The sequence below is a fragment of the Aplysia californica genome, unplaced genomic scaffold, assembly GCF_000002075.1.
Source record: "Aplysia californica isolate F4 #8 unplaced genomic scaffold, AplCal3.0 scaffold01208, whole genome shotgun sequence".
NCBI classification, from domain to species: Eukaryota; Metazoa; Mollusca; class Gastropoda; order Aplysiida; family Aplysiidae; genus Aplysia; species Aplysia californica.
Genome location: NW_004798478.1, coordinates 1 through 22,500, shown reverse-complemented (window position 1 = coordinate 22,500; position 22,500 = coordinate 1). Strand labels below are relative to the sequence as shown.

The window sequence follows — 22,500 nt, the reverse complement described above, 5'->3', positions numbered from 1 at the left end:
AGGAAACTTTCCGTAGTGGCTCGCTTCTCGAGCAATCAGCAATCTCACAGGCAGTCGTGAGATTTCATACCCACACTACACTGACCATCTCTGCATGGCTCAGGACTCACATGATGGGGTCACATCTACCCCCAAATTGCACCCCTACTCCCCTTCCTCACCCAGCGGCATGGCCATTGCATTAAGTTTTGAGCCGGCGGAACCAAACTTGCGAGTTTTGTTTCAAATCAGGGCTGAGCGGGCAAAGCATTTTCCGTCTTAGACAGGTGAAACCCTCGGAAGGGAGCGGATTTTTCTTTCCGTTTCCGCATTGGACAGGTTTCCATTTTATACAGGTAATTAAAGAGGAATATATCAAGGGGGGAGCGGGGAGATTCCGTTAAGACAGGTTTCCGTTTTATACAGGTTTCTGTAAGGCAGGTTCGACTATATATTACTAATCACTACTCATGTTTTCCGGTTGTACCAGATCTAGTAGAGCATGCTTTCTTCAAGTCACATTGATTTGAATTTGGAGGGTATTTTCGGGATAGAGGACTTTTTAGAATTTTATTTTGTGCCACTGAGACTTTTGTGAATTATGAGACAAGGTGTATTTAACTTTTTAAGTGAAAAGTCTGCTTGCAGAAACTTAACTTGACATAGATCTAGATCTACACCTACATATGCAAAATTTTGATGTTTTCTACCCCTATTTCTATCTCGTCCTAACCTCCAAAATGTTTTTGTTCTTGTAAACTGTGTAATTTAAAAGCAGAGGGGGTCCATTTGAAGTAGAAACATTATATTGATATGAATGAAGTTTATACAGAGGCAAGTTTCTCTAGACTTGTATAATTATGAATTGTTCCAATGAGTAAAAATTATATGAAATCATTCCAGCTTTAAAAAAGACATTTGTTTCATAGATTGACATTATAAATACATTTTCAGATGATATCATAAAGATATCAAAAGCTGAGAAACGTAAAAAAATCCAAGCTTCGAGACAACAGAGAGGCAGAGGTCAGCAAAGAGGGACAGGCTCTGTTAGAGGTCAGGGCGTGATGAGAGGACGGGGGCAAGGACGAGGCAGAGGAGCGGTTGTCAGAGGAAGGGGACGAGGAAAACTTCCTGCCCAAGCCCAGGCCAATACTCAACAACAGATAGCTCGAGGGGGCAATAGGAGAGGACGAGGTCGGGGTGGTGGGATCACACGACAAAATTCTGGTGTGAGTCCATTGAATCGCCTAGGGTTCAATCAGGTATGGAGTTTTCTTTGGGCATTAGCAAAGAGTTGTGTTACAAATGTGGAAGGTTGTCAGTAATTCGGAACATTTTAGATCTGTACTCTATATCATAATTTGAATGCGCAAAAAAAAAAAAATTCTTTTTCTTGTGCATATGACTGATTTTTGTATACAGGAACACTTTGCATTAGCTGGCAGTGGTGAACTTAACATATAACATCTGGAGATTGTTTTAGTTGTTGTTATAAATATTTGTCCCAGAAAATTTTGAAATAGTAGGTTTAAGATAATTTGGTTTTTATATATCTCTATGTTTTGGCATCATAGTATATAATTTTAGTGTATAATTTTGGTTCATAGAATAAGCTATGCTTGTCAAGATAACAAACCTATGGTAAGTAAGCTTTATTGGTGTATTGTTATTATATTCACAAATTATCATTACCTAGAATTATTTTGGACTGTAAATTATTTTTGCTGTGAAGTTGTAAGCAGTTCAGTGTCTAAGCTATTTAGTTTTGAAGTTAAAATTTTTCTGCTACTATCCATTCTATTTCAAGACTGGTTTCATATGTGAACAGCTACCGGTACTTACGTACACTTGTTCTTTGTAATCATGTTCTACATCGTTGTTGGTAAATGAAAATTCAGGCTGACATAAGCAAAAGTGTGTGTGTGTGAAGGCAGGTAAATGGAGGGCACCACTGGTGGGCCCTTATGCTTTTTTTTCATCTTTTTTGTTTCGTCTGTCTGTCTCGTCCCTTTTCCCTCCACTAAATGGCTTCTATTGTGTTGATGTACTTTTCTTTACATTACACAAACAAACAAGCCATAAGCGTTCTTGTCTGTTCTTAAAAGGATGAAGAGGCCACAGTGAGTATGTTTTGATTTTCTAGAGTATTCAATAAATTTCCATAACAGAATGTTCGGGGTCGAGGTCGAGGTCAAGTTAGAGGGCGTGGCAGAGGAAGAGGAGGAGGAGCTGTCAGAGGGAGCAAGGCTCTGGTTTTTACCAACAGTGGAAATGTTCAGTCTATACAGACCGCCAAAACTGCTACTCAGCAGCTACGCTTGAGCAAAGCAAATCAGGCTGCCAAACTCCTCAGGGAAAAGCAGCTAGCCCTTCAGAACTTACAGCAAGCAAAGAAAAACATGCAGAGCATTAATCAGGCTCTTCAGAAGTCCTCCAGGGAAGCTGTAGTGAATCAAAGACGTGGAATTCCAAATAATGTAAGTTGTTGTAGTAGAGAGATATATATTGATTTTATGGTAGACTTGTCTTTTTTTTTCAATTAAGAATACTAGTTTATTGAACAAAAAACAAGGTAAGTATGGTGGGTCTTAATATATTGTTATTTTTCTAAAGGGGCTTGCATTGAAGATGTCTTTCATGATTAAAAACACCTGCTTTGTGAAGTTGCATTGTTTTTTAACACTTTGCAGTCACACAGCCAGCAGTACAAAATACCCCATCAGGTCTCCCAGCCAGGAGAGCGACTGTATCAGACTTCTTGGGCCTGGCACAGAACTGCGTCAAGTGACCGGAGCGGATGATTTTCACCGGCGCATTATTGCGCCAAGTGACCGCAAAGTGTTAAGGTTTTTGACCCAATGTGACCCGTTGGTAGATCGGATCATACGCCTTGTTTTCCCATACAAGAACAAATTATCTTTACCCACAGATGAAAAATTGTTTTCAGAGTAATTTAAAAAAATTACAAGCTCATGGGTACAAGTACAAGACTGCCTGACAGACATAGAGCATGGAAAAACTGTTCACCATGTGCGTGTGTTCGCTATGCATGGGCAAGATTGTATTCATTGATTGAGACTGTCTTCCATTTTCACCACACAAAATTACTTCAGTGTGAGTGACAATACGTACATACAGTCTAGCAGGCTTGGGCATTTGGGGATGGAGAGGTATTTGTCTTTATGAATTAGGTGCCCCAATGACAGAACATCATTGTAAATATGTCAATATTCTCCATAAGTAGTTTTGTAGTATTGTGTTGTCATGCACAAGGCACTTCAGAGGGAATTATGCACTTCCAATTTTTGTGGCAATATTTAACTCTTTTTATCCTAGCTGTACCCCCGCGGACTCTGTACCCGTCCTGGGGCCGCCGCGCTGTATGAGTGGGAAGTCAGTGCGTATAGTTCAAAGTGTTGTATTTCTTACATTTACTCTAAGGTTTTAAGGAAATTTGGCAGTTATGTTAGAAATTGAATGTAGTTTTTGTAAATGTATGTGGTTAGGAAATACACCAATAGCACAATGTAGATTTTGAGGTGTATTCCACCCTCGAACTTAACCCTGATTGCCGCGCCCACGACGTCCCATTGAATTTTATAGATCTAGATCTAGCCCTACCCATCGAGCACGAATTCCAGTACTGACCCCTTCACCATGATCTGGATCGCTATTAGATGAGTCTAAGTTCTGTTTCTTTTCATCCACAATGGAATCTACCGCACCTATTTCAGAGTCACTTTCATCAAATTAGTCTCATTCCCCCTCACAACCCAGGGTCACTTCAAAAAGTACTTCGTTGGTCGTAAATGTGCGTTTTCGAGACATCTTTCAAGCTTCTACACCCATCAAAAACAAAAAAACCACAGTTCATTGGAAAATTAAAATATTCTGACAGAGCTAGGATCGCCGTATTTTGGTAATTACAAGCAGAACTAGCTTCTTTGACGTGACCGTATCACTGTTCCGAGAATACTCGTAGCCCGGACTGGTCCTCGTTACGAGTATACTCGTAGCCCGGATAAAAAGAGTTAATGGGTTCTCAAAGCTGTTTATGAATATATCATGTACGGTGTCGGACTCCAACCATGTTTGCACCAAATTAAATAATACCATTATTTTTTGTGATGGGGAGGAGTAATTTTTTTCTGATTATCTTCCTGAATTGCTCAAATTTTATGTAGAAGGTTCCACTTTACTCTTGCTTATTAGGCTTTAGTATCAACATTTGTAGTAAATTATGGTTGTTAACATAGTCTGACACCATAAAAAAGGTGCATGTCCTAATTTGGAAGATACATGGTTAGCGTCGGACCCAGACGATATGCTTTGACTTTGTGGTGGTATTAATCTTTGAATTTTCTCTTCAATTGTTTCATAAGAACGGTCAACAAGCCGGACGTGGGAGAGCAAAACTCTTGACTCCACTGATGAGACAACCTGGCAATATCTCCTCAACGCGTCAGCTGATCAATACCTCTGTGACCATCGCCAATCCTTCTGCTAGTCCTGTGAATGCGCCGAGGGGTGGGAAAAGGAGAGGGTGAGTGGAATTTTGTTCATTATTTGTGGTAAACACAGGATGTTCCATTTGTTATCATTTCAAGCATGGGGTGGGTGTTTGGCGGGTGCTCTGGTGTGGTTTGCTTCTTCTTTCCTATCAAACATTTATCGTCCTTGTCTCCCCTTCTTCTTTTTTTATGTTCGTTACTCTCTTGTAACACCTCCAATCTTCTGGCGCTCATATGACCTTATGCAGTTGCGAGCGCCGTAAAACATCTACTATAACTAACTAAGACTAATTTCAAGCAAAGTTTTTGATGTTTTTGTGGGTTTTTTCTTCTTCATGGAATCATGTTTGAAGACTGGTATCTATCATTAGCTGGGCCATCCTGCGTACTTCCTCTGTTGGTCTGTGCATCTTCTCCTGTAGTGTTCATGGGGTTGGCCACGTTTCACAGAGTGGCATTTTGGTGACTGTACAAGTTTTACACATATGATTTTAAGTCTAGTGTGTTGTTTTCGTTGTCTAAAGATAATTTTTGAAAGTAAAGGGTGTTTTGAGTATTGTGAGGTTTTTAAAATGAAATTAACAGTTTTTGAGATTAAGGAGAAGAATGCAGAAGAAAAAGCGGCGTCTGTAGTGTAGCAGTTAGGGGCTTTGCCTTCACACCTGGAAAACCTGAGGTTGATTCCTATGTGGGGAGAATTTTTATCTAGTATCTCCAGTCTTTCTGCTGGGACGTTGTATCCCTCTCAGCCTGGATTGGCCCTGACAAGCAGGGTGAATGCCTGCCTCCTAAATGATCTAAATTGTGCCTCTGGGAGTGGGGAGAAAGGAACTCCTATATTTTTAAGGATTATTGGCCTTGTTATTTGCATGCCTTCACCAAAGGCCCTGGCTTGGTTTGTTGGATAGCGTTGGTAGCCTAGTGGTTAGGCTACTGGTCCTGTAATCGTGAGATTGCAGGTTCGGAGGTTCGAGCCTCAGCTCAGTCCAACATTGTGCCCTTGGGAAAGGCACATTACATGAATTTCCCATTTGGCTTGGTTCTTTCGGAGTTCAGGTATAATTTGTTTGCGATTTGGGGGTGGGGGGTGGGGGGGGGGGTGGGGGGGAGAGAGAGAGCGGGAGGGAGAGAGAATGGGGAAGGAGAGAGAGAGAGATTGATTATGATGTGCTGATATGATGCCATGTTGTGTTGTGTTCACCGGTAGAAGCACACTCCTGATTTGTTCCCTGTGAGTGACCAGTGAAGTATGTCTTGTCTCATGTCTCAGGTGGAGGAGACGGCCCAGTCAAGGGGCAGCCAGTCAGGACCATTTCACCATTCAAGTAGCAAATCAGAAGTGAGTATCAGTGCCGTCTTTTATCTTGGTTTGTATACATCAAATGTGTTAAAAAGTGGGGGGCTCCAGTGGCTAAGTGAGCAGTGAGTTTAGACTCAAGTAATGTCAAGCACATGTCAGTGACACAGGGATCAGATGGGTGGTCACTGGGGTGTGTCCTTGGGCAAGACACGACAACCCCAGCTCAAAATACAGGGCGCTGCACAGTGGCATGGTTGTAAACTGTTCTGTATTTGTGTAATATTGTGCATTTATGCATGTATTTATGTATGTACGTATTTATAATTATGTAGGCCTACCTGTATTTATGTTTGTAATATATGTATGTTTGCCATTGTAAACCCTTCTGGGACAAATAGAAGTGTAATTTATTATTATTATTATTATTATTATGATGATGATGATGATGATGATGAAATGTCAGTAACAGAGTACAGAATCCAGTTTTTGTTTTCCACATTTTATTAATGTTATTATATTGATGATTTTTTCACCTGCATGAATCTCATAGAAACACTGTGTTTACTTTTGAAGGATAGTAGTTTTTTTGCTCTAATCTGAGACAAAGATATTTTTCATCCTGTTTCGAACATGATGGTTATGGTAATTTTTTACAGTTAAATTTTCATGATAGGTCATTTTAGCATCAGTGGTTGTTTAATTTTTTTTAAATCGACTTAGAAGTTGGTTAGTTTTGCTTGTACCTTGGTGCTTTCTTGTCCAAATGGTTTTATCAAGTTCTTTCTAACTGTTTGCCTTTCAGTGCCCCAGCAGCAAAGAAAGATCAATCCTCGATTATGGATCAGCTGAAGGTAATGCAGTTTCTTGTCATTTGTTATTGGCAAAAAGAATAATTTATTAGTGTAATTTTTTTTTCCTAAATAAAAAAATTAATGGCTTATTACATGCTCATAAAATGTAAAATAATAATTATAATGTTGATAATTTCTATATAGGGCCCCCTCCTGTACAAAATGGCGCCTTTACAGTACCATACTTTCATTTCAACACAAAGCACAAGTGAATAAACATGCATACTTTCTATCTTTAGAATAACGCTAACACTTAAGCAGACATGTGTTCTGTCTGAGCACAATCGGTGATGATATGCACATCACATTTTAAACATAAATGTACCCCCGGGGGCGGTGCCACTGACTGAAGTTTCTTTAGGCCATTCCCAAAGGGGGGACATTTCTCGTTCATGCACAGTAGAATTGTAAATGGGCCGAATCATCAATGTCATGCTCATAACTGTGCCTGATCTACAACAGGGAACTGCTGCTTTTTCTTTCCTGATCCTTACTATTGTCATTTTCCTCTACCTCTTTTGCATGTTTGTCACACTCTTGTGAAGCGCTATTTCCGGGGTGCTTTGATAGTCGAAGCAGACCTTGTGCTGTTGAAGCTAGAGAGGTGAGCAAAGTAAGTAAGTCTGATTCCCTGTAAAGACTTCTCTGTTGACATCCACCCCTTGGCGCTCATATGACCTTATGCAGTTGCGAGTGCCGTAAAGCCTCTACTAAAACTAAAAATAAATGTACATTACTCTGAATAGGAAGGACTTATTAGCAAGCTGGTGTTTCACAAGGTATTTATAAAATGAATTTTAAGTAATTTTGCCTCCACATTTGTATCCCTCAAATGTCGTGAGGGAGAGTTCCAGAATAACAGAGTCAGTCGGACCAGTAATTTCCTCCCCTTTACTGTCTCATGAATGACATCGGCTTAGAGAAGTTGTTCGGGGGGGCTCTCGTGGTCTAGAGGTTAAGATGTTCGCGTCTCATTCTATAGGTCCTGGACTCGAAACTGGATAGCAACAGAAAATTTTCTTCAGTAAAATTTGTCTTCTTTCACCTCCTTTCCTGCTCTCTAGCAATGTTCTGTCGTCTGCTTTCGTCTTCACTTTCCGCCTCCACCCCCTCACCTCCTTTGCTCCTCCTCTGGGCTCCTGACTCTATCTGCAGCCTTTCTACGGCTACGCCTTGGCTCCTTCTTACTGGTGTCTTTCAGCCACACCCCTGATCTTATAGTAGGTAAGATCTACACCTAGCCTTCTCAGACAAGGCAAAAAATCTCAGAGGTCCTGTGTGCAAGTTGCACACGTTAAAGATCTCATGGTGGTCCAAAATTGATAAGAGTAGGCTTCGGTCACCAACCAAGCAAAATTAAAAATTTCCTACAAACTGAAAATGTTAAGTGTGTCCCGCAGGCTCATATGACCTTATGCAGTTTGGAGCGCTGTAAAACACACACAAAGAAAAGAAAAAAAAGAAAGTTGTTCGCTTGAACTATTTTTGGAACTGGTTCAGTTGTGTCAGATTAGACAGATAAGGAGGCTCTGTAGCTCAACACATGCAGTTTTTCCCTGTCAACCCAGAGGGCCCTCAGAATGCTTTATCTAGCAAGGTCTGGCATATTCTCTGTTCCTAAAAGCGAGAGAAAAGGGTTGTTGATGCATTCATAAATGTTAGTGTCTTGATTCCGATTAGTTCACAGATACAGGCGTTGTTTGCCTACGCTCCATCCCCCATCACTGAGGAAACTTCATAGTAGTCCTACCAGTAAGAAAGAAGTCCTTCGACAGTGTTTTTGCCCAGTTTTTAATAATTGTTTCTCATTTTCAGATGTTGAAGCCAGCTGTGACAACTGTCTACAAATTTCAGAAAAATGTCTTTGCCACACCCGCGGTAAGTGGTTTACGCATTACTTTGGAGGGGGGGGGGGACTTTCACCTAGTTTAAAAACTACTTTAATTAAATTACACGCAGTATGTACTCTAAGGTATTGAATAAACGGTGGGGAGGGGTGGACAAGTGGTCCAAAATTAATAAACGGGGGGAGCGGGCTCCTTCAACCTCATACCCCTGTACTAGTAGGAACAAATTTCTCCTTCAGTGAATAAAAGAACATAAAAGAACAAGAGATCAGGAAATTTTAGTGATTTTAGTAAGTTACTGTGACAACTTTTCCCATTTAGGACCAAACCAGTTTCATAAATAATATAACCATTGTACAAAAGTTTTTAAAATGCACAGAAAATTGAAATAGCCAACCCGGTACAGTACTAATACTGAGGGTAATTTGCCATCTAAAAGAAAAAAGAAGTTTCATTCAGATATATAGATTCTAGATATAATGTTTCACATGATTGTCGGTAGTGGCAAGCTGAAAAATAATAAACGGGGGTATGGAATAAGGAGGGGGGATGGTGCGCGCAAACAAACTGAAAATTAATAGGGGGGGATTATTCGAAACCTTCGAGTATAGTATGTCTATTAGGGCTTATTCACCATGAAATGTAGGCTTGAATAATTGATTCGCTTTGTTACGTGTTGGGTTTTTTCAATGACATTGCATTTGCAGAACAGAGTTGTTTTTCTCATAATTTCTAATTGTTGCAATTTTGTCAGCGGTACCGTATATATTTGTAAAGCGTGGTGACAAAATGAGTTGCTTCTTGGATTTGAGCCTTATGGAAATAGATACATCATGCTTATAAGTGAAGTTTTTGCAATTTATAAGTATGAAATAATAAAAGGCATGTTATACTTAAAGAATGTGGCATCAATAGAAAATCTACAAATTTGAACCAACTGTCGATTGTTGGCCAATATCTCCACTTGTGGATTGCTAGAAGTAACTCATTTTGTCACCCTTCCTCACATTTAAAAAAAAATTTTTTTGATGGGGGTTCAATATGTTGAATGTTTTGATCATTCTGTCAGTGGGATATCATTATGACCAGGGCCAAGTCCTTAACCCCTTCGTTGCCTTATGACGTACCTGTTACATCATGAAAATGCGTAATTTTTAGCACGTGCCGTACCATGTACGTAATGGAAGGTGGCTAAATTTGCCGCTCCTGGTTGCCTGTATGACGTTACATGTACTCATGAGATGCTTATAACCTGCCTCTTATTCTTCTGTTCGGATTTTGGCCTCAAGTCTGCGTAGATTCGTAATCAGTAATAAATGATGTATCGGTACCAATTTGCTAGTATTACTTTACTGCTAGGCTTACAAGCTATCGATGAACACAGATCTAGGCTTGCTGGTGGCCACGCACTCTCGTAAAACGTAAACATCGAAATGACTTTAAAAAGGCGAATAAATTAACTTTTTGACTTATATTTGCAGGTTATTTGAAATTATGATTAAGATGGGAGGAAATGGGGAATAAGAAAAGTGAGAAAAGTGCCACAATCGAAGACCCAGTGTCCGAAATATGTCATGAGTGTGCTAGATCTGGATCTAGATCTTGACTGCATGTCCATTAACACTGAGATGTTAGGCTGCTGTCCTGGGTAACGAGCTCAGCTGAAACTCAGTGCTGACAGTAGGAACGTATACCCCCTGGCAACGAAAGGGTTAATGCTTTGAACCCTGGTTATGTATGGTTGGCGGGTGTTCCAGTGTGGTTTGCTTTTCCTTTCTTGTCGAACATCTATTGTCCTCATCTCTCTTTGGTGATGTGGGTAGCCTAGTGGTTAGGTTGCCGAGCCTATAGTCGTGAAATTGCGGGTTTGGGGGTCCGACATTGTGTCTTTGGAAAAGGAACTTAACGTGAATTTCCCATTTGGCTCGGTCCTTTCGGAGATGGAAGTTAAACTCAGAGGTCTTGCCTCTTAAATAACCTGATAGTGTTGATAGGGCCGTTAAACATAGATGCCATTTCATTTTATTTTCATCTCTCCTTCTTTTCTGTGCATGTTACTCTCTAGTAAAGGTACTTGTAAAACCTATTTAATTTTATGTCGCAAGTGCCGTAAAACTTACTAAAATTACACAAATCTTAGATCATGACATTTCCCGGACTCTAGGTGCACCAGCCTTACAGGATGAGGAGAAATAAGCCTTTGACCTATTTCTGCGAATTCGCTCTTATAACGATATTGCAACTTCAGTGCTTTCTTGTCTTGTCATATCTCCATTTTTAATAACAACAGTGAAAACAGTTCATAACAAAGAGTAAGCTGAAGGAGAAGTCACATTTTCAATGTTTAAAAAAATGGAGATACGACAAAAAAGCACTGAGGTCGCGATATTATAAGAAGAATATTTGCTAGGGCTGGATCCTGCTCGTCAAATTTGAGAGTGGCGATTCGCGATTCAGTCGGCTTCAATGAATCGTGAGTACGCGAGCGCTGGTGGAGCTGTGGCGGAACACTGACTGAAACGGAACAGTGTCGTATCAACGCCTCTTGGCGAGCGCGAGTCCCACTCTCTTGTTGTTCCGCCATCCTCTCCGCCCCACACCCTTTGTTGCGCTGCTCTATCAACTGACCTCAATTAGTGACGCCCATAAATTCCCCCCTCCCCCCAACCCCACCATTCCCTAAAACAGTGGCTCCATAAAATTCCTTCTGTCTATTGGTTGGACCCCGTTCATTTTGTTTTAATAGGGGGGTTGGACTATACCATCTTTTGTAAAATAAGGGGAGCCATACTAAGTGTTGCGTTCCGTTCTTGAGCTCCTGACTCGACTCAGCAGTAGGTTAAACAAACCACAAGGTGGTGACAGCAACTGGGGAGTGAATCGCGAATCATTTGGCGATACTGTTCCGCTGAAGTGAATCGTGAATCGCGTTCCGCAGGAAAGAATGACGCTTCAGTTCCGTTCTCACGCTCGTGACCCAGCCCTAATATTTGCACATTCTGTCTACTAAACACAAAAGCGTCGTTTGATAGGAACGGGCAAGGACGGGGAAAAAAATCCTAGAAATTTAGGACAGCACAAAGAGTGAGAGCATTGGAAACGGGCTAGTCACATTGGTCGGTAGAATGATGGACAACATGGATGAAAGATACGCTGAATGGAGACCAAGAATGGGAAAACGATCAGGAGGAAGACAAGGAAGAATGTGGCAGGATGACATCGGAGGTTGGGCGGGAACAACGTGGAAAGGAAGAACAGCTGAAAGAACAGAGTGGAGGTCATTGTTGGGGGGGGCTACATTCTGTGGTGAACGTACAATACTTGGATTTACTTACTTGTCCTTACTTGTCCACTGTGTTGGGGTCACTGCAGTCGGAATATGTCCATCTCTGCTCTCTTCCCCCCCCCCCTCTTCAGGATCCATCCCAGAGTCTGTCTACTTATATTTATAGTTTTATAGTTTCCATCATGATCTGGTTGGAGATCCGTCGGACTGGTCCTCAAAGATGGCTGTGTTTTCCTTTCTCCTCTCTAGATCCCCTTCTCCTTCAGTCTCCCTAGAGTGTGGGAACCGCTATCCGCCCTATTCTTCCTCAAATTTTCCCTTACAGCGGTTAGGACGGTTGGTGGGTCCAGTGTCAAATTCCCTCCCACTTTTGCTTCTCCAGCCAGTTTGTCTGCTCTCTCGTTGCCGGTTACCCCCGTGTGACCCGGGCAGAAGATCCAGGCCACTCTTTCCAGGCAATACTTGGATTGAAGGAAAGAAAGGAAAGAAATGAGTGCAAAGAGTTTATCAATGTTCTGTGACAGCCCTCAAAATGTCCAGTAGAATGCCGTAATCTAGATACTGTGTGTGCTTTCTAGCGCACAGGGAACTGTTACTGTGATTTTAATTTTGCATTTGTTTAATTATTCTTTCCCCTTTTTTTTCAGACTGGTATCAGTTTGAACGACAGATTTGCATCATCAGGGTCATCAAGGGTTTCCGAAGGTGGGGACGACGTGGAAGGAAGGAAAGTCTTTATTTAACCGGTGTCAAAGTTCAAGTACATGTGTGGCTGGTGAAGGAACAGTGAGCGAGTGAGGTGCTTGGGCAGAGTGGGTGCTGGGAGAGTGCAGAGCCTATGTTCTTGTGAATTATCACATTGTGACTCTCAGCTTTTTTACTGCTTTTTAGTTGAAGTTTGTGGCTTCCTTTGTGCTGTCCCAGTGGATTGGTTTTCGGCTTAGAAAAAAAAATATTTTAAAAAATTGCTGCCTTGATTTTTTATGAGAATAAAACTGTAAATACATGTTATGTTGCGGGGAAGATTGGCTTTTATTGATTTATTATTTTATTTTAAAACGTGTGTCATCGTGGTGAAGTCGGAAAAACATATATTTTTTCCGCTTGTTGAGCAATTTTTATCGAGTTTTTCTTTCTGGCTCCACACTTGTTATGTCCATTTGAACCACATTTCTGTGTGGATATTACTGATAACCATGGTCAAAGGCACAAAAATAAAAGAAGTAAATTTTCAGTTCCCAAAGAAACTCGAGCTCTGGAATTCACCAAACTTTGGGGTCCATTTTATTGTTAATTTTACCTCTGACACCAGGCAACCCCCACCAGCTTCAGTCACAGATAAATATCTTGATTTCTTTTCAAGATAGATAATTTTTTCATCAGAAACAAGACAAAATGAACAAGCTTTAGAATTATAGCAATTACTCCACCCGCATACTAAGAAACTGACAAGCGCCTGATCCCCCTGTGTCGTGACACGTAGACTTGCCTGGATTGGGATTTTTTATCGTTGGACTTTACCGGAAATTGACTCGATTTTCAGGCAAAGATTATTATTTATCTTTCTTTGCTTGATACAGCAAGCCCATTTCCAGTCCGGATAATTATTTCTGCAAAGCATGTACAACTATGATTGTAGTATGGGTGTTATTTGCAGCAAGTGCTCCAAGTATTTGTGAGATGTGAAGAAAATCTATGATAACAATGCTATCTATTTGCTAGAAATGAATTTGACTTTAGAGTTCTCTTGTCTAGTTGCAGTTTGTGAAAATGGAAAAGAAAAACATTTTTATTTAAACAGTTTTCAAACTTTTAAATGCATGTTTTGGAAGTACTAGAAGAGCTTCCCAAATATTTCCTGTTATGAGTTTGATTCCATTCTGCACTCTGATCAAGAGTCTTACTGCGCACAGACATAGTTTCTTCCGAGTATCAGATGTGTGTATGTGAGAGGCATTTTTACTTACTTGTAAGCCATGACTGACACAAGTATTCAAGTTTTTTTTGTTTAACTGCTTTAGTGAAAGACTCTACCAAACACCATTTTGAAAAGTGGCATATTTCAGATTTTACTCTGAGCAGTCGATATGCACTTTGCAATATGATCTGAGATGAAGCAAAGAAGAAATTTTAGAAATGAGACAGAATAGTCTGGATGTGGAATGTCACACCGATGTTATATCGATCTAACTGTACAGCCCCAGTCAGGTATATTTCCCTCACAGGGCACCAGCCGTCTCATATCCAGTCCTGTACCTCACCATAATCTGTCCAGTTGTCTTTGAAGAATATCCTACAGGCTATGCTCTAAACCTCAAAGGAAAACTGTATAACATTTTCGTGTTTTTTTTCTAATGTACACAAAAACTTGAAGACACAGTCTGCCTTGGCTGGGCCTGATGAGTTAAGGACTCCAGTATTTGCCTAAGCCAGAGGGACGTGAGGCTAAAAATAGCCCGTTATAAGGGTCAATTTTTTAATGGAGAGTACCAGATTAGGCTTGCTCTTTTCATTTTGTAATGTAGCATATTTCTGTGTAGTATGGAGATGTTGTTGACTGGGTATGACCTGTAGTGCCTTAGTTTTGTTTCGTTTGATGTATGTGTCATTTGTCTTGTCTGTTACTGAAAGAAAAACAACCCCCCCAAAAAGTACACAACTGTTCCATTTGCGAGACGGTATTTCGTGTACAGTGTGTTGAGAATCAGAGTATTATTTATAGGTCATGAATATTAGCAGCAAACTGAGTTGTTGCGCGCGCTCATATGACCTTATGCAGTTGCGAGCGCCGTAAAACCCTATACTACTACTACAAAACTGAGTTGTGTGTTTCATATATTTTGACCTCGTAGAAATTGTTAATTCTAGCCAAGGCATTTTTTTTACATTTGCTATTTGTGGGAGAGTGAATAACTATTGTGTTTTTGTAAACATTACTCATTAACTCCTTATCTCCGGTCGGAACCGCTGTACCGGTGATCCGTTATCATCGGCATGGTCAAAATTTGTTATGACAAAGACATTATATTAATTTTTGCCGGCTGACAAAAATACCTGGATTACCTAGACGTGTCATCTCTGATTCAGAGGTTGACGTGTCGCGACCCTCCATCATTCACGGTCGTGAGCTGCCATTGTACATTCTGTCGTATCCAGGCCAGTCCATTATTTTATATATTAACAAAAATAGGTCTCTCTTACCGGGAGTTCTTTCATTAGATTGAAAACTATCAAAATAGGTTCATCTGTTTTGATTTAATTACCAATTTAGCGATGTGTATGTCACTCTTAGGTTTTTTGTACCAGAGGTGAGCTGGGCATAGTGGGGAAATCCCCTCTGGAGACAAAGAGTTAAAATGCTTAGGGGAAATCCCCTCTGGAGACAAAGAGTTGAAATGCTTAGGGGAAATCCCCTCTGGAGACAAAGAGTTCAAATGCTTAGGGGAAATCCCCTCTGGAGACAAAGAGTTGAAATGCTTTTAGGGGAAATCCCCTCTGGAGACAAAGAGTTCAAATGCTTAGGGGAAATCCCCTCTGGAGACAAAGAGTTGAAAAGCGTATTTTCACTTCTTGTTAACTGCCCCCAAATGTGTGTAGTACACTTCTGCAGCTTACACTGCCTTCATTTACTGATCTTGTCATTATGTTAGTGTTTTAGCGCCAGTAAAATGGCAGCTTGTTGTACTGTATGCTTCTCAGGAGGTTGAGACTGTTTCAGAATGCTATTAGGTCTGCTGGGGTAGTAGTATAGACTGTATAGCGCTTAGAGCTTGCAGTTGAGAAGAGATTTGCGCTGTATAAATGCTGTCTATTTTTTAAATTATTATTATTACTATTATTGTTATTATTATTATTATTACTATTATTATTATTGTTATTATTATTATTATTACTTATGTTCCTTGAGCTACTGGTGTCCCAGGGGCGCCGGCTGGCTGGCTGCACAAATGTCCATTACTTTTGTACCAAAGACCAGAACAGGCAGCACGTTGACAGAAACTGGTCCCACTGCAGCGACTTAATAAATATTGAATCATTTACTTGACACCATTTCACATGTCGGAGAGGCTAGCTGCAGGAGGAATTCCGTTTACAAATCTGTCCCCGTTGTTTTATACAAGAAAAATTCTGAAATTATTCAAACTGAGCCCAAAAATATGAAATTATTCGATTCTGTTCATTTTAACAAAAAATTATAAAGGAAAATAATCAGAAATTATGCAAAAAATGATCAAATTTTGCTAAATTATGCGGGGTGCATAAAACCTCGGGGACAGACAAATGCAGTATAATAACACTTAAGTTTTACTTTTAGGGTGTGCCTTGTTTGTGCAGGTTGAACCAAAGTTTTCTATTGTTTAGTCATATCACAGATGGACCTGAAATCTGAGGTCTCTCATCTCAGATAAACCTCACCTGACAAAACGCCTGGTTTCATTTTTGGTTCAAAATTTTTTTGTTTGTTAAATCAAGAGCCTGATCAGTTTCTCTACTTGTGTGAAAAAAATCAAAGTGAAACTGTAACTAGGTTTGGAATTAAGTAGAATTCAAATTTCAGAAGACCGCCATTTTAGAATGGTTGCACTGACAAAAAAAGCTCTTTATCTCAAAACTGCTGTGAATTTTTAAAAAGGTGTTTTTGCCAGCTTACTGCAGCGCTGAAAGGAAGTGGGTAGTAGTTCCCATGATGCATGCAGTTGGCTGGAAAGTTGATTCTGCGGGTCCCCGACCTGAAAATACGTTCCCTTGGATGACTGGTGTCTGGGCTAAAGCGTGACTTGGTGGCAAAGAGTTATTTTTTAAAGAGAGTCAACTGCTCCTAGGTTTTATAGCACATGTACTTGTATTTGATTTCATACAGAGTGATAATGATAAGTTTTTTCACGGCTCGCCACTTCCTGCTTCAGAACCATACCTACGGTATGCTTCCCGGGAAGCTGAGAATGTTTCGGAGTGTTCTATGGTCTGCTGGGGTAATAATATAGTGTAAAGCGCATAGAGCCTGCTGTTGAGCGGGAATATGCGCTATACAAATGCTATCTATTATTACTTTTGTAACTATCGAAACTGAAATCTCGGGCGTAAGAATGATAATTTTTAACAACATATTGAGATTGGTCATTATTTCCCCAATATTTTCATATAGTACATATGGCTAAAGTGAAAATTGAACTCAAAATCTTTAATTTGTCTGAAGGTAGCCAGAATCTAAAAGTAGGTCACAGATAAGGCCCGGTCCAGGTGAGGAAAATGTCCTAGTACCGTAGTGAAAGAGTTAAGGGACATGGATTATGGCGTGGTAATTGGGTGGGGGGGGGTTTTGGTGTTTTTTTACTATTGAATCATTCAGTTCAATTTAGAGAGGTGAGCCCACGCCAATGACTTTCTACGTTTCCATTTCTTGATGTCACTTGACCTTCATTTATCTGAAAGGCGAGTTGTAACAGAAATTCAGTTTACACTTACAATTTTTACATGCAGTACAAAACTCTAGCGCAGCTTTTCAGACACGTGTACCATTCATGCTCTACAACACAAGAAAAACATGCTGTTCACATTTCAGTCGTACTCACTATTACTGTCATCAGTGTTTTCATATCAGTATTTTAATCCTTTATGATGGTATGCTGTATGTTGAGAAATTGAGAAAAAATAATTTTCTCCATGAAATGACCTTTGTGTTCAGTGGGAGAAGGAGTAGTGGAAGGGTAGTTGGACTGAGATACACGCATTATGCTCGTACTCGTATGAATGTGGTATGACTTAGTGTGAGTATGATTAGTTCTTTGTTCAAGCTTAGTTCATACGATCTCCATGTATGCATAATACAATGTATAAGGGAGGCGATAGAAGTACTTAATGGGCACTTGATATTTCATTAATAAGTTTTAAGAATTATTAATTATACACATTATAATGTATCTTTATCTTTTGTCTTTGATTCATAGCTTTTGCTTTAAGTTGGAACAACTCCCGTTTAATCTGTATCTGATTAAGCTGTTTTATGAATGAATGCTTGTCCAAGTTTAGAATCTATCTCACGATAAAAGTAATGCCAAGCTGATCTCTTGAGTAGATTTTTAAATGTGATTGTACGAGTCATGTATGCTTCATTGTGTGTCTCCATATACTTGAGTAGATTTACTGATATTTTGATTTATGCTGCTTTTCGTGGTAACTCTGGTAGTGTGGGGTAGCGGGGAGTGTTTGTGGAAGGTATCTCTGGTTTTCTTTCTCTCTTTGTTTTTGTCTGTCTGGTGTCACTGCCTGTCTGTCTGTTTGTCTGTCTGTCAGTCAGTTTTTCTTGCTCTTTCCCCCTACCCATTGACCTCATTCACGTCCATGTGTTTCTTTTTCCTTACACAAAAAACTATCTCATGTAGAAGTCATGAATGATTTATGAAAAGTTATCACTTATGAATAAATTATATTTATATGCTACAAAATGTTCCATTGCGTTTTGACTGCAGAGTATGTCTTTTTGTGAATAGGTTTGACTGGGAATGATTTTGAATGAAGAAAATCCTTTTTAAAAAACTTGTCCTCGGTTAGTTGGGTTTTTTTTCACATTCAGATTTTGTGATGTTCATATTGTGTGTGGTGTTGTTTTATTTTTTGTGTTTTTTTTTGGTATGATCAGATCATTCTCTGCAATGAAGCACCATACACTGTCCCGACGGAGACACTCAAAGATTCCAAGGTAATTATTTCAATGTTTAACCCTATCCCTACGTTGTATTTTTTTACTATCATATCCATACGACGTGGGGAACTCTGTGCCACCACTTTCCAAAGAGGAAATTTACTCGTTAATCCGATCCGTACGCTTTGCATAGAGGTCTGTCAAAACGATTTTTTGAGAAATACTGAAAGTTTCAAAGAGATCTTCGTACATTGTACTAGAAGTATTTTAAAATGTGAAGAGTACAACCCTGGGGGTACAAAATGACACCAGGGCGTACTGATTCGGTTAAAGGCCATTGACCCACACCACAAAAAAAGCCACAAAAACGTAGGGGCCAACATCATTTTACAAAAGAGAATTACATGAGAACGGCATAAATTCAGAATGACATACTTTCAATGTCATTTTAAATACATCTGTTGTTAAACAAAGTTCCATAAAATAAAATTGTATAGGATGTAAATTATAGGCCCCTATACGGTACTATACCTTTTCTCGTGGATTAAACACTATATATTCTTTTCTATCATTTATTTGAGTTAGGAATGGGCGCATTAATAATTTCCTTTGATCAGCAAAGCTTAAACTTGAAGAGTAAAAAATAAAGTGAAACATGTAGTCAGTTTCATAATATGCGACTGAAAGAAAGACATTGAAGAAAGTACATAAATATCTATAATTATAATAAAGGGCCACAGAATTCTGTGTAAAGGGCTCAAGTGCAAGTGACATTTCATTGTTAAGCAAAGAGGTTATATTTAGAGCTTAGAGATCGCGCCAGTGACGTCACGCGTGTCAGACACTCCCTCGCCTCCTTTGCCTCATCCTCTGGGCTCCTGACTTTCTGCAGCCTCTCTACGGCTACTCCTTGGCTCCTTCTTACTACTGTCTTTCAGACACACCCCTGATCTTCTGGTAGGAAAGATCTACACCTAGCCTTTTCAGACAAGGGCGGAAAATCTCGGAGGTCCCGTGTGCAAGTTGCGCATGTTAAAGATCTCTTGGTGGTCTAAAATCGATAAGAGTAGGCTTCGGCCTCCACCCGGGCAAAATCCAAAATGTCCTACCAACTGAAAATGTTTAATGTTTCTCATGCGCTCACGTTACCCTATTATTACCTTATACAGTTGTGATCGCCGTAAAACACTTACCAAAAAAAAAAAAAAAAGAGAAAAGGAAAAAACAAAGTAAGACGAGCGCATGATTTCACCGTGTCGTGGCACATATGTGAGGCAGCGTGGTGGAATCAGGCTCTCATCAATTTTTGAGCATGTAGAGTTATTGGTATCATCTTAAAGCTTGTTCACTTGTCTTTATTCTGGATGAAAGGTGTTGAGCCAAAAAAAATTTGATAAAAAGTTTCAAACCTGCAGAAAAATGCAAGTTTCTTCACTTTGATTATTATGACGAGAGCCTGATTCCACCACGCTGCCTCACATTATTGTTATGAATGTTGTGTACGCCAGCTGGACCATAGCCTGATTGTTCCGCCCGGTTCCTCCGGTTGCTCAGTGGGTATCTCTCTGGCCTACAAAAGCGGGTGGCCCTGGTTCAAATACCGTTCTGGACGATCTTGAACTCGAGTTGTTTTGTGGAGTTGTCAAGGCTCTCCTCCCTCGGCCCATTTTGGCTCGTTTCTATCGGAGACGGACGTTAAATTCGGAGGTTCCGCCTCTTAAAGAACCTAATACATGTAGTATGTAGGCCTAGTAATTAGTAATAGTGTTTTTAGGGGCGTTTACCCAGGCATTTCCTTCTGGTACTTTTATTCCGCGGGTTGTTTGAGGGCGCTACTGGTAGGTTCTTGAATGAAGAGTATCCCAAGACTTAAGTGGCAGGATAGAATAAGAAATGAAGAGCTTTGGTAAAGGACAGGACAAAAAGAAAAACATGTATACAGAAGTAGAAATTGGACTAAGAAAGTGGCGATGGATGGTAGAGCTGGGCGAAGAGTCGATTCTGGAACCGATTCCAATGATTATTACTACGGATGTAAAGTTCCTTTTCCTTTATACGTAAACCAACGGTTTTATCCCCCCAAAAATTACGTTTTTTTAAAGAATCTATTTTTGAAAAATAAAAGTTGAGGCTTCGAAGTGTTCCAAAATCAAGGTTATCCTAAATCCTGAAGATGTTCGGCACCGACCAGGTAACCACAGGGGGGAAAATCACATCAATAGAATGTAAGTAATTGGGTTCGGAGTCGATTCCTACGATTCCTTGCTTTCAATAATCGGGAACCTAGCCGCCCAGCACTAATGGATGGTATACACCTTCAGAAAGCCCAGCGGAAACATCACAAGACAGTCACTGCAGTGGAACCCACAAGGAGCTGGAGGCAGGGGTAGACCACGGGAAACATGGAGGGAGGAGATGCGTGGAAAGGGACATGAGAGAGATGAGGCTCACTTGGAACGAGCTAGGAAGGATGGCTCAGGACAGAGATAAATGAAAGGAGCCTGTATGTGGCCTATACCCTGCCAGGGGTGAAAGGCATTGATGAATGATGATGATGGATGATGACTGGTAGGTTATACTTGTGGCGTCGTTGGCCTAGTGGTTAGGCTCTCAGACCGTAAGGTCGTGGGCTCGAATCCCGTCAGGAACCTGACTTTGTGTTCTTGGGAAAGGCACTTTACGGTTAACTTACCACGAATTTTCCTCACTTCACCCAGGTGGGAATGGGTACCCAGCTATAGACAGAGACAGATCTTGTCAATTTGTTTGTTAGTGTTTGAGCGCTTAATCAGCTGTTTGCACTGTATGCTTCCCGGGAAGTTGAGAATGTTCCTGAGCGTTCTATGGTCTGCTAGAGTAATAATAATATAGCGTAAAGCGCATAGTGCTTGGAGTTGATCGGGGGTATGCGTGCGCTGTACAAATGCTATTGTTATTACTTCTTTTCTTTCCCTCTCTTGTTCCTGTCTATAGATATTACTCCCCCCCCCCTCCCCAGCACTAAATGGCTTTCAATTCTTGTGTCGATGTGCTTCTCTTCCCTCAAACAAACAATGACTTTTGTTCCGTCCTAATCTTATCTTGGTAGCATCGGTAGCCTACCGGACTCGTACTCGTGAGATTGCGGATTCGGGGGTTCGAGCCTCCGCAAAGATTCTGTACAACGATTATGTACGATCTTTGGCCTCCGCTCGGTCAGACGTTGAGTCCTTGTGAAAGGCACTTTATACGAATTTCCCATTTGGCTCTGTCCTTTCGGAGATGTACGTTACTCTCGGAGGTCTCACCTCTCAAACAACCTGACAATGTTGATAGGGGCCCACAGAATTTTACACTTCTAAGTGTATAATTCTGTGTAGGGGCCTTAAACCTGTCCCATTTTACCATTTGACAAAAAGGCATATATCGTAGACCGCGGCCCACACGCTCACGACCCTATGGACACAAGCAAGACAGTCTACGCGCCTAGCCTCGAGCTTCGGCCTGGGCTGGGCTTATTTTGTTAGCACACATGCAGCAGTCACGCTTGGGGATATCACCATTAGAGACAGAGACATAGAGAGAGAGAGAGAGAGACAGAGACAGAGACAGAGACAGAGACAGAGACAGACAGAAAGAGAGAGAGAGAGACAAAGACAGAGAGAGACAGAAAGAGAGAGAGACAGAGAGAGAGAGAGAGAGAGAGAGAGAGTATTAAAATAACCCCAAAACAATCCTTTCGCACACTAACAAGACTGACCAGATCTTTCACTGTGTTTATATCCGGGTACACATTCCCACCTGGATGAAGTGAGGGAAAAATGTGTTAAGTGCCTTTCCCAAAAATACAACGTCGGGCCCTTGACGGGATTCGAACCAACAGTGGTCTTACTGTTGGGAGTTAGAGAGCGTAAAGTACTACATCTATATGATTTCTCTGAGTCAGAGACGTTTCCGTGTAGTACGTGTACCGTTTATGTTTATAAAAATAAAACAACAACAACAACAACAACAAAACCAACACAAAACAACAACAAAAATTAATAACAAAAGTTTATCAATCTGTGTGGGTTACAAAGACGTAGACGAATTACATTGTAC

The 22,500-nt window shown here is 40.5% G+C and overlaps 1 protein-coding gene across 1 annotated transcript in view; it reads left to right on the top strand.

Annotated features, from left to right (window-relative positions):
• LOC101859533 (UAP56-interacting factor) overlaps positions 1-12,800 on the top strand; it is a 14,192-nt gene extending 1,392 nt beyond the window's left edge. Inside the window, exons 2-8 of the mRNA XM_005112207.3 lie at positions 934-1,244; positions 2,151-2,459; positions 4,365-4,525; positions 5,764-5,832; positions 6,596-6,644; positions 8,460-8,522; positions 12,425-12,800. Of these exons, the coding sequence (XP_005112264.1) occupies positions 934-1,244; positions 2,151-2,459; positions 4,365-4,525; positions 5,764-5,832; positions 6,596-6,644; positions 8,460-8,522; positions 12,425-12,520 (1,058 nt within the window). The 3' untranslated portion in view covers positions 12,521-12,800. The remainder of the gene's footprint in view (positions 1-933; positions 1,245-2,150; positions 2,460-4,364; positions 4,526-5,763; positions 5,833-6,595; positions 6,645-8,459; positions 8,523-12,424) is intronic.
• The last annotated feature ends 9,700 nt before the right edge of the window (positions 12,801-22,500 follow it).